The sequence below is a fragment of the Hippocampus comes genome, unplaced genomic scaffold (assembly GCF_001891065.2).
Source record: "Hippocampus comes isolate QL1 unplaced genomic scaffold, H_comes_QL1_v1.1 scaffold451, whole genome shotgun sequence".
NCBI lineage: Eukaryota > Metazoa > Chordata > Actinopteri > Syngnathiformes > Syngnathidae > Hippocampus > Hippocampus comes.
Genome location: NW_017806218.1, coordinates 87,243 through 97,732, shown reverse-complemented (window position 1 = coordinate 97,732; position 10,490 = coordinate 87,243). Strand labels below are relative to the sequence as shown.

The 10,490-nt window shown below is 47.6% G+C and overlaps 2 protein-coding genes across 6 annotated transcripts; one reads left to right on the top strand and one right to left on the bottom strand.

Annotated features, from left to right (window-relative positions):
• The first annotated feature begins 1,525 nt into the window (after positions 1–1,525).
• LOC109506904 (EMILIN-2-like) lies at positions 1,526–3,183 on the top strand. The gene is made up of 4 exons (XM_019855937.1): positions 1,526–1,745; positions 1,832–1,885; positions 1,963–2,097; positions 2,431–3,183. The coding sequence occupies exons 1-4, from the start codon at positions 1,565–1,567 to the stop codon at positions 2,742–2,744; spliced, it is 684 nt and encodes a 227-aa protein (XP_019711496.1). The 5' UTR covers positions 1,526–1,564; the 3' UTR covers positions 2,745–3,183.
• A 58-nt stretch (positions 3,184–3,241) lies between these two features.
• Positions 3,242–9,968, bottom strand: LOC109506903 (phosphatidate phosphatase LPIN2-like). Of its 5 annotated transcripts, none has more exons than XM_019855935.1 (20): positions 9,763–9,968; positions 8,618–8,821; positions 8,271–8,366; positions 7,950–8,209; positions 7,779–7,883; positions 7,567–7,699; positions 7,173–7,431; positions 6,465–6,564; positions 6,149–6,372; positions 5,980–6,073; positions 5,825–5,894; positions 5,526–5,609; positions 5,346–5,425; positions 5,081–5,225; positions 4,869–5,017; positions 4,711–4,797; positions 4,485–4,637; positions 4,279–4,393; positions 4,101–4,204; positions 3,242–3,819 (listed from the first exon to the last, which is right to left on the bottom strand). In XM_019855935.1, the coding sequence occupies exons 2-20, from the start codon at positions 8,807–8,809 to the stop codon at positions 3,675–3,677; spliced, it is 2,595 nt and encodes an 864-aa protein (XP_019711494.1). In that variant the 5' UTR covers positions 8,810–8,821; positions 9,763–9,968; the 3' UTR covers positions 3,242–3,674. The 5 variants fall into 5 exon arrangements, with proteins under 5 accessions (XP_019711494.1, XP_019711495.1, XP_019711491.1 ...); XM_019855936.1 differs by having other exon boundaries at positions 8,618–8,817; positions 9,763–9,889; XM_019855932.1 differs by having other exon boundaries at positions 3,259–3,819; positions 7,950–8,212.
• Between the last annotated feature and the right edge of the window lie 522 nt (positions 9,969–10,490).

The following is a 10,490-nucleotide window of genomic DNA, read 5'->3' as shown; positions in this document are numbered from 1 at the left end:
CGGGGGTGGGGGTAAAGATGCTTATTAACCACAGAAGTCAACGGAACACGTGCAACAGTTTTACGTATCGGCCATTAGGAAGGGCATCCGCCGTAAAAACTGCGGCAAACAAATCACGCGAGAAACTCGCCACGGCGACAGGGTGAAAGGTCACGACAACTCTAGTGAAAGTCCAAGTCAAGACGGTGCCTTTTTGCTGTTGGTTTGGACCAATAAATCTGCGCCAAAGAAAAAACGAGGGGTGTTCTGCTGGCGAAATAACCTTCTTGTGGAGACGGATAGTCGTGAAAATCTGCTCAGCAAGGAGAAGGTGCGAGCGCACGTCGCTGGTCTCATTTCAGGCCTTCAGTCGAGCTGCAGGCTGTCGTGTTGTCGTTCAGTCTTGTCAAGCGGTTCACCAGGTTATCACGCTTGACCGCCTTATCTCCAGCGCGCGCACCAGTTTAGCCACCGAGGGAGCAAATGGCCGTCCTTCTTATCAAGTGGTCGCAACAAGCGAGCGCCCTGATGCTTTGACCATGTAAGATTTCATACAAAACAGCAAGATATGAGGAAAAAAAAAATCTGTCCTGACTTACTGAAAATTTCAATGATAGCAAATGAGAAAAAAATCCTTCATTGTGCTCAAGTGATATGATGACTAATCATAAAGATTCAGAAATAATGGAGGGGGGGGAAAACATTTCCCACTCAATGTCAGGACATTCCAATCAAGTGTTTGTTGTGCTTGTTGTTATGTCGCAATCTCTTCATTGAAGCGCAACAAACTAACCCGGAAATTTGGCTTCGCTTCAGGTAGCTTTTTCTTTCCACCCCATTATGGGGGCTCCCCTCATTTCAGGGATAGCGACACAGCAAACACACGAGACCCCCCCTTGGGACCTTCTTGCCTCTTTTGTGTCCAGAAGAGATTCACTCAGCTGCGGAAGGTCAAATGCGTGACGGGGGCGGCGGCGGGGGTGGAGAGGTGTTCGGGGCCAAACATGCCAAGATAAGCTGCGTAAAGATTTAGAGCGGCCACTTTCCAGCGTCAGTATGTCTGCAAGTGGAAATCTTGACAGGTCGCCATCACAGTGCAAATGTCCCGCAAGCCAATACGGCGCAGGGGTCAGACTCGTTTGAAGTGCATTGCATTATTTATTTATTTTTATTTTTTTTTTGCTTGAAGCAAACAAACAAGTCTTGCGAAACAGTTGTCGGGTTTTTTTTTGGAAAAACGTTGCATTTTCACTCCGGTGCGTCGTCAGTCGCAGGAAGCGGCGCTGATTGAATACACATGCTGCGCTTTTTTTAACGGCGCCCACTCGGGTTGAGCAATGCCTTTTGGCTTCCACGCACGCATCACGCCTCGCTGCGTAAACGGGCCTGTTGCTGTTTGTACATACAGTATCGTAGTGAGTCATCCACCTCTTGGCACCATTTATGGACTTTGCTCTATCCCGAAGACCCGTCATCCTTATCCATCGCATTATTTCGTAGAATTGGTTTTACAAAAATAATGATTGTAATCATTAGATGTCACAAGGAAACAAACTGGATAAATCTATGGCTGAGTATCTCCCGTATGTACTCAATAGGCGTGACAGTGGATGCAGGACCTCCTTTGGTGGTTCCCCCCAGACCTGAGAACACGCCCCAGAAAACGGCATCGGCGGGACCCCCGGGTAAGATGACGCTGTCGTCAAAGCTTCCCAAAGGGACGCATGGTAGCTTTGCGCCTGTGCTCGGCTTCGCCGGCGCGCCGGGTGAGTTTACAACTCAAATGTCTTTGCGGGTTTGCAACGTGATGAAGCAGCATATGGCTGAGCATCTTGTTTCTCATCTTTCTCAGCTGCACCAGTAAAACTCACTGGGCCGCTACAATCCACTCTTCCTTCCATTGCTGGTAAGTCATGTCGTTTTTTTTTTCCTACGCTTTCATTAACCTGGTCTGGAATTAGCCGCATTTTCCTGTTTGTGAAGCGGACGCACGGCTCATCGGCCACAAGATCTCCTTCTCCGCTGGCCTCACTCTGCCGCCCGTTCATGGCGAGGCGGGCGTCATCCGATTCGACGCGGTGCTGGTCAACGATGGAGGCCACTATGACCCCAGGACAGGTGAGTACATAGAGTAGTATCACAAGTACAATAAATTTCCATAAATGTTTTGCAGAGGATAAAGAAAATGTGTATATGTTGTGATATTATATGTCGACACGTGTTGTTGAACCATTTGTGTTTCAATATCTGCCGCGTAAAGATTGGTCAAAGCGCGAGTATCAATGCTAATGTGAACAATCCAATGGCATTTTCCATTCGTGATAGCACTAAGCTAGCAGGCTGTTCTAATTTCATTAATTAGCTATCTCATGCTATGCTAGCTACGTTGCTTAAAAAGCTTACTGCAGTTGTGCTCTGCAAATCCAATAACAACAACCTCTGTGTTGCTAGGCATCTTCACGGCACCCGTGGACGGCCGCTACCTACTGAGCGCCGTGCTCGGTGCCCAGCCCGGCACCAAGATCGAGGTGGTCCTGTCGGTGGACCAGCGCGTCATCCACAGGTTGGACTCCACATCAGGGGCGGCCCCTAAGCCATGCCCTGGCCTCTGTGCCTCCGCCTCGCTCGCCCTGGTGGTGCCCATGAGGCGGGGCGAGCAGGCGACCCTCACGCTGATGGCGGGGAAGCTCGCCAACACTGCCACAGACTCCACCCACTTCCTGTCGTCCTTCAGCGGTGTACTGCTCTACACGTCTAGTCGGTAGCCATCGCCGATTCGCATGTCAGAGCTGGAGAATGCAAAAAGGTAAAAGATTGACATCGTATATTCTTTATGAAGGGGAACAAATTAAGTGACCCATGTCACTATTTGGCACCCTTCAAACATAGGGTCATTTTATCAGTGAGTGATACAGGCCACTTTTTGGCACCCTTGAAATAGTGGAAGTGTGTGAAAATACTCACCAAAATCATCAACCCTGATTGAAGGGTAGCAAAATGAGTGCTCCATACCACTTTTGGCACCATCCGGCCACCTTCCAACCTTAGGAGGGTGTACCAAAATAAGTGCTTCATACTATTTATCAACTTTGGAATCTGGGAAGGTGTCAAAATTAGTGATCAATGACAATTCCTTGTATTTCATTTTTATTGTTGTATTTTTTTAATTCGGCTTTTTGAAAATAAAAACTTCTGCCTAACGTTGACGGCTGCAATAATTGGTGTGATTTTATGGTATACATTCTGAAATGTGATTTTTTAAAATTTAATCAACCACTGTTTCATGCACATCCTGGAGTTCATTCTCAGTAGAAGCCAAATGAAACTTTCATTTAGTTTCTGCAGTGACAACAGCGCTCCCTAACGCTCACAGAAGGCATTACAAGAGACTTTCCCTCGGTTCAGACATGATCAGTTCATATTATGCTATATACACTCCGATTCATTCTTAATAAAGTTAACGACATTAAATTCTAAAAAGCAAAATAAATCACCAATATCATTTTTTTTTAATGAACATTTAAAAATATCCATGTGATTTCCTCACACAAAGAAAGACTGCCCCTTTCACAGAAAGAAGTGATCACATACAACGTGTACGTCTCCTTGTTAACTGTCAACCTGATCAATTCAGCAACCAAAATGAGTCATGCTAACAGGTGCTAATGCTAACAACGTGACTGACGCATCCGTCGTCAAAGCAGCTCCTCCAAGCAGGCGTGCGTGATGGGCTGCCTCCAGTATGAGAAAGCGCTGAATTCGGGGCAGCAGAAGGCGGCGGCGTCCTGGCGGCTGCGCAGTGGGAACACGTGCTCTACCAGCTCGCCTAGGCGCGTGTATCTGACCGCCAACAGAGGAGACAACTGTGCGTCATGTTAAAGTGACTTAAACTGGATTCAAAGAAAAAAAGTTTCATTCATTTGCCAAGTACAGTTCTGTTGTATTTCACTTGAAAGTACTTTTAGTGCTGTTTAGATCATTTTATTTGACCTTTATGTTTTCATTATATGCAACTATGCTTATGTATTTTAATGTTGGTCATCATGGTGGTAATTGGAGAGCTAGGGATTTTTTTTTTGATGTGAGAAGTTTGAGAAGCACTGTTTGAAACGTGCACTCACGAAGTTTTGTTGCCTTTGGCTTGCTCCAGGATCAGCTCCCCCTTGGGGTTCACCGTGAAGATGCGGCAAGCCGAAACGCCCACGTGCCGGTAGGCCAACGCGTCCTGGAAGACCGTAGCAAGTTGGAAGAACGCGGCGGGGATTTCACAAATTAAAAAAAAGCATCGCGGATACTCACACTCTCTCTGTTGCCAAACGCGGCATAAAACGGATGCACGCCGGCGGAAAAAAGCTTCCTGATGTCCGACAGGCATTCCACTTTGAACTTCTCGGGTTTCTTCTCGATCATCTCTCTAACAAATCCGGTAACTCATCAGGTCGGTACCCGACATCATCAAGTTGCAACAGATGCGATGCCTGACGGGAGATGTGCCGTCTGCGTACCTGTGAAAGGCGGAGAAGAGGCTGCTGGGCGCGAGCATGAGCGGCCCCCTGGGCAGCAGCGTGCCCCCGTCGTTGACTCTCTGCAGGTACCCCCGCGTCATGTCCGCCATGCCGATGGCTCGCGCCGAACAGTACAGGAACTTGTAACCGTTCCTGACACAAAACGAGACCGAGTAAGTGATCCCGGAGCACTTTTTGGGCACGGGGGAAAGGGGAGTGAACGTACTGGTGCACGGAGTGGTATAGCTTGGCGATTCCTTCGTGTGTCCAGTCTTTGCCGAGCTGAGGCAAGATATGACCGAACACGTCTGACCTGCCAAAAAAACAACACAATTATCAATAAAATCAATTGAAGGGGTACGAAGAAGAGGAGGACTGCGGTACTTGGTGATGGTGCCGTCGATGTCGGAGATGACCACCTGGTCGTTCCAGTCCCACAAGTAGATGGTACCCTGGCAGCGACACGTTCCCTGGTACTGAGTGGTGATGCTGAACGTCACGTCATTGGGACCTTCCTTCAGCTTCAGACCCTCCTGCGTGCACGCAGAGAAATTTAAAAGCTTTCCTTTTCAAAGCTTGACGCGATTGGGTCTTACGATCTGCTCCGACGAGAGCCGCAGGGACTTTTTGTAGGCGGGGCCGGAGGCTTCCGTCCGCGCGCGCTCGCTTGGCGCCCGGCCGCCGATCACGCCGATGAGCTCTTTGCTTTCGTCGTCACTTGACCATTCGGATGTTTTCTGTCTGAAGGGAGCGCCAAGCATCACTTGAAGGTTATTGTTCTGAATTGTTATCGAATGGGTGGCGATTTTGCAACCGTTGAGGACCACTCGAGGGGAGAACTTTTTGTTTCGGGTGACTCACTGTGCTTTAGGGCCCGTCTTGAGAGCCGAATTCTCATTGGTTGAACTCTCCTGTCGCTCCAGCTTGCTCTCTGTGGACGACTGAACGCAAAGCAGGTGTGCTCCACTCGTTTTATTTGCATGATTATATAATCGTCATATATTTGCAATGCAAAAACAAATTCTGAAGACGTGTGATGACCTGCTTGACGCTGCTCTTACGCCAGAACCACCATCGCCCGGACTTCTTGGGCATCCTGTCCTTCACCCAGGCTTCTTCTGTGGCCTGCACGTGTGGAAAATCATTCACGTTATGGACACTCCACGGTCAAAAATCGCTTCTGCAAAATGTCGTCAGGCATCAGCAAATCTTGTTGGACTTTGGCAAAGGTCATGACACTCGGTCAATCTCATGAGCACAACTCAAAATTGGCCGATCTCACACTGCTCTGGTGAATCTTGGGAGATTTGGTCAAACCTGAGGGACACGGAGCAAATTACCTTCGGGAGATTCTTCTGGAATGCCTGCATACTGAGGATGAGCGGCGCCGCCAGAGTCCAGTTGTAATATCTGTGTGAGAAGATACAAGGAAATTATTATTACAGAGAACGTGGACATCAAGGAGTTATCCGTTTCAAACAAGATGTCGTTTTACCTGTGTCCAATCCGAACCACCAAATTAGGATTATCGATCATTGCGGGGTTTTCCGCAAACTCATGATAGCTCACAATGCATTCCAGGAATTTCTCTGCATGAAATTAAAAAAATGAAAATGGTTGTATTCTGTTACCATCCCGCAGATGGCGCCAGTGCTGCCACTTACCACTGTTGATCTCCGAGTCATCGCCGCCGGCCCCGCCGCCGCCACAGAGCGACAGCGTGACATCGGGCAGGTCGGCGGCCGAGTCGGAAAGACACTCGGCCCCGCTGTCGCCGAGACTCCCGCCGCCGCTGCTACTGCCCACCGACTGCGGCGACTGCGAACCTGAGCGAGCCCCTCCCATCACGGTCGTCTCCGTCCAGGGCCTCGCAACCTGGCCTGACTCGCTGGGGACACAGGTGGACATTTTTTTTTCGAGTCGTTACTCTTTCCTCCTGAATGAGATGAAACATGTTAGCCTGTAAGAAGGTACCTTTACCTCTTGGGGAAATAGAGAGCGATGACATCGGGTTCAAGTGCATTCAGGTCATCCAGGTAGATGTCTTCTGGTCCCTGATGTTGACTCCTCTTTCTCACGCCTCGGTAAAGGGGAAGCGGCGGTGTTGTGAGAAAAGAATGACTTGGGACTTTTTTTTTTTTCGCTTCCTATTCTTATTCTCTTGTACGCCACATCCTTCCTGTGCTAGCTTTGTCTTTCTTATACCAATTTGTTATGAGAGATGTAAAGCAGAGGGGTGGGTGTGACAGTTGGGGAAAAAAAAAATCTTGTTCAACTTTGGCAAATGTCGTGAGACCTTACGAAGAATCTTGCGAGAATCTCGTGAAACGACAGATTCTGCGGATCTCATGAGATTTCTCGGAGAGATTGAGATTTTTTTTTTTTTTCTGGTCAAATTTTCTTGCGAAAAATTTCAGATTCATTTTACGAGCCTCTGGGAAATCTCACGAGAGTTCCACAAATCTACTGACATTCCGGCAAATCTGGTGAGATTTCCACAAATCTCACGAGTCTTCGGCGCATCTCACGAAACTCTGGCTAATTTTGTGCAACTGGAGCAAATCACGGGAAAGTTCATCTTAGCTCATGAGACTCTTTGGCTGCTCCTGAGAGACGACGGCCAATCTCATCATGCGAACCTTGTAAATCCTGTGAGATTTCGGCAACTCTTAGGAGACGTCCGCTTACCTTGTCTCTTCACAGCAATCTCTGCTAACTTGGTATCGGACTCTCTGGGCTTCGGTGGTGAAGATGTCCACCTGGTCGTGTGAGCACCTTTCCCACCGAGCTCTGTTGTTTTTGGGTCGGCGTTCTGAACTTGAGGTTTAACAATGCTGCAGAGAGGATCTTCGTCTGGCTCCTCCAGGCCGGAGATGACCCGGAAATGTGTACTTTCTGAGGGAGTGATGGTCAGCATCTTTGGTCTGGACCTCTCCCTTTTAGTCACCTGTTTGAAAAAAAAAAAATTCTGTGGGATTCTGACAAATCGAGAGATTGCTAGATTTTGGCAAATTTCAAAAGAATCCCCCTCTTCAGTAATCGGCATTGTTTGTGTTAGCAACAAACGTTTATTGGTCCCTACCCTGGTGGATTCCGGGAACTCGCCCCAGCTCCACTGCATGTGGGCGTCGGCCCGGAGCGCGCTCTCCGCCGTCTTCACCATGAGCTCTGAGTCGCTGTTAGGCGATGCCGGATCAGGCTCAGACATCATGCTACTGCAATGGCAGGAGAGCAAAGGGTGACCCAACCGGTTTCTCTTTGTGTCCGCCGTCTTGGAAAGAACTCTGGACTCACTCGATGGAGGGGGACCAGTCGCCATCGGAGAAAGGGTAGCTGTCCCACTCGAGGCTGGAGGCGGGGGAATATCGGAAGTGCTCCGCATTGTCCCTTGTGGATGCTCTGAAGACAAAATTTCGTAATCGTAATTGTTGTCATTAGGGTTGCTGGGCTGGAGATGCAACTCACTCGATGCGATGCGAGGATCTCTCCTCATCCGAGCTAAGCCCAGGCAGCTCTCGCTCGCCCACTACTGGTTGACTGTGCGCCTCCTTGCGGGACTCGACCTTGTGCTTCCGCCTCCGTTTTTTCTTCTTCTTCCCCGTCGCGTTGGGTCCCTCTTCAGAGCCATTGAGGGGACGACGTTTCCCACCTTCCGGTTCTTGGTTCTTGATAAGGGCATCATCCGTGGGGATGGGTGAGGTCGCCAGGTGGGCTGGGACCATCTCCTGCTAGCATGAAAGGAAATTGGTGATGTGTGTGGGGGGGGGTCTTAAATGTGTCACTTACATCGTATTGTTCTGTCTCCTGGACAAAAAAAGCCTCGCCATTGTCTCCAAGCTTCATGTGCAATTCGACCGCTTCTCCATTTATTTCTATGTCGATCTGCAGGATCATCAATAAAAATTTGTTGGACTCTCTGGAGAACCTCCTCGGGCTTCTGAGACTTTGGCAAGTTTTGTGAGATTCCAGGGAATCTTGTGAAACTTCTGAAAATTTTGGACTTTGGGCGTATCTCACCGGACTCTGACAAATCTCATCGGACTTCACCATCTCCCGGGCAACCTCATCAAAAAAGCTACTGCAGCAAATTTTGTGAGACTTTCCGAAAAATTTTATGAGAGACTGGCACTCACCACTTTCTCTCTGGAGCGCAGCACTCCCAATTTTCCAAAGCGTACGTGGAAGGGAGAACACTGGAAGGAACCGTCGGGCTGGCGCACCACCACCACATCGATGCAGCCCGACAGCGTGGCCTGATTGATGCCTTTGTATAGCTCCTTGACCGTCACCAGAACCTGGCCCGCCAGCTGGCCCATGTAGTTCATGCTGATGGCTGCCTGCCACATACGTGTCCGCACATACATACCAACACACGTCTGTCAGCTTTATGAACTCTACCATTGAGTTCCATTTGGACCAAACATGAGAACCGGATTTTTTGGGGTTTACTGTCGGTGCCCTCTGTCAGAGGTTTCAATAACCAACAACAAAAAACCTTGGACAACAACACAAACCTGACTGTGACACCCGGTGGGGCGAGCGAGACGCTAAGTAGTGTTAATCCTGTTTAGCAGATTATTTGGCAAATCTAGCTTTCCCTAGCCCACGTGCGGTCCATCCAAGCAGCAGCACACGTGGACCTCGGAGAGTATTTTCCCCAAATTAAAATGAAAAATGATGTATCATGCATCAGACTAAATACATACACACGCACACACACAGCACAGTACTAAACTCACACTAACTAAAAGGGAACATTATTATATACTGTATATAGACAGATAGATCTGGAAAGGCAAAATAATAAAGTGCCTGGTAAGTGTAAAATATGAGTACTGAGTGATCATTAAAAATATGTATTAATAACAGGTTAAATAACATTTAAATTTGTCACAATGTGAAAAAAACAAAAAACAAAAAAAACATCTACCTGGAGTGGTGAGGACTCAAACTATGAGGCGTTCAGGGGCACAATTTTTCTCTCGGGTTTGACATAACGTTGTTCCGTTTTTCTTTCTTTTTCATTTTGTTATATTTTTGGGCGACATACTGAAAAAATACGGTCGGATGTTCGTGCTGACATCAAGCCAACACGAATGTCGCCCAACAGAACGTTTGCACAGGTAGAAAATTGTCAAACTTGACTCTCAGGAGCCACACAAAGCTTCCAAAATTACGTCAGGCATTTCGAGTCGCGTTGATGACTCCGCGGACGGCAAACGAACATGTGCAATGTTTTTGTTTTTTGTTTTTTTAATGAGATATTCCATGTTCCCACCTGTGTCTGAGGACCACCTGCCGCCGCCTTCTCGTCCCCCTCGGGCTCTTTTCAAATTCTTCTCAATCCCCGACAGCGGCGAACTCAGCACGTGACACAAGGGTTGTGGTGACGTCACCTCAGACCTGCAAGCGATCTATTAAGTCTCGATAGACCTCTTGCAGGTTTTCGGGTCACGCTGTGGATTATGGGTAAGGGACTCACTTTAGCTAGCAACTTTCCCCTCAGAACTGTTGTGAAGCAGAGTAATTTTTTTTTTTTAATTTTTAAAATCTGTGTCGTTTCATACTCCTTTTCACACACCGCCCTCTGCTGGGACACGACATTTAATATTTTGTATTTTTTTACTGCCAGTTTCGATTAAAAGTAAGAACAACAAATATCTCCCCTGCACTTTAAGTTCCCATTTCCCATTTCTTGGTTGAATCGCTCTATCTATCTATCTAATTGAAGTTATATGATTGGAATTTTATTCAAAATGCCGCTTTGATGGAATACTCTTGACCAATGCACAGTATTTTCTATCCTTTTTGATTTATTGTGTCTGTTAGGGCACCAGTGTAATGCTTTTGTTTGACTTATGTTAAATTGCCTGTTCAAAGAAAGTAGTTATTGAAAAAGTAATTCAACCCTTAACACATTAAAGAAGATTTATTTTGCGATGTGAGGATTCGACACTTTAAATTGAATGTAATGCAAGGAGACATGTAATCAAATGCAACGACTGG

Excerpts from the sequence above, each read along its gene's own strand:
- LOC109506903 (XM_019855932.1), bottom strand. The coding sequence starts at position 8,809 with ATGAACTACATGGGCCAGCTGGCGGGCCAGGTTCTGGTGACGGTCAAG. Across the intron at positions 6,373-6,464 it reads GCTCTCTATTTCCCCAAGAG|CGAGTCAGGCCAGGTTGCGA; the intron begins GTAAAGGTACCT and ends CTGTGTCCCCAG. Across the intron at positions 5,610-5,824 it reads TCCAGAAGAATCTCCCGAAG|GCCACAGAAGAAGCCTGGGT; the intron begins GTAATTTGCTCC and ends CCACACGTGCAG.
- LOC109506904 (XM_019855937.1), top strand. The coding sequence starts at position 1,565 with ATGTACTCAATAGGCGTGACAGTGGATGCAGGACCTCCTTTGGTGGTT. Across the intron at positions 1,746-1,831 it reads CGGCTTCGCCGGCGCGCCGG|CTGCACCAGTAAAACTCACT; the intron begins GTGAGTTTACAA and ends CATCTTTCTCAG. Across the intron at positions 1,886-1,962 it reads CACTCTTCCTTCCATTGCTG|CGGACGCACGGCTCATCGGC; the intron begins GTAAGTCATGTC and ends CTGTTTGTGAAG.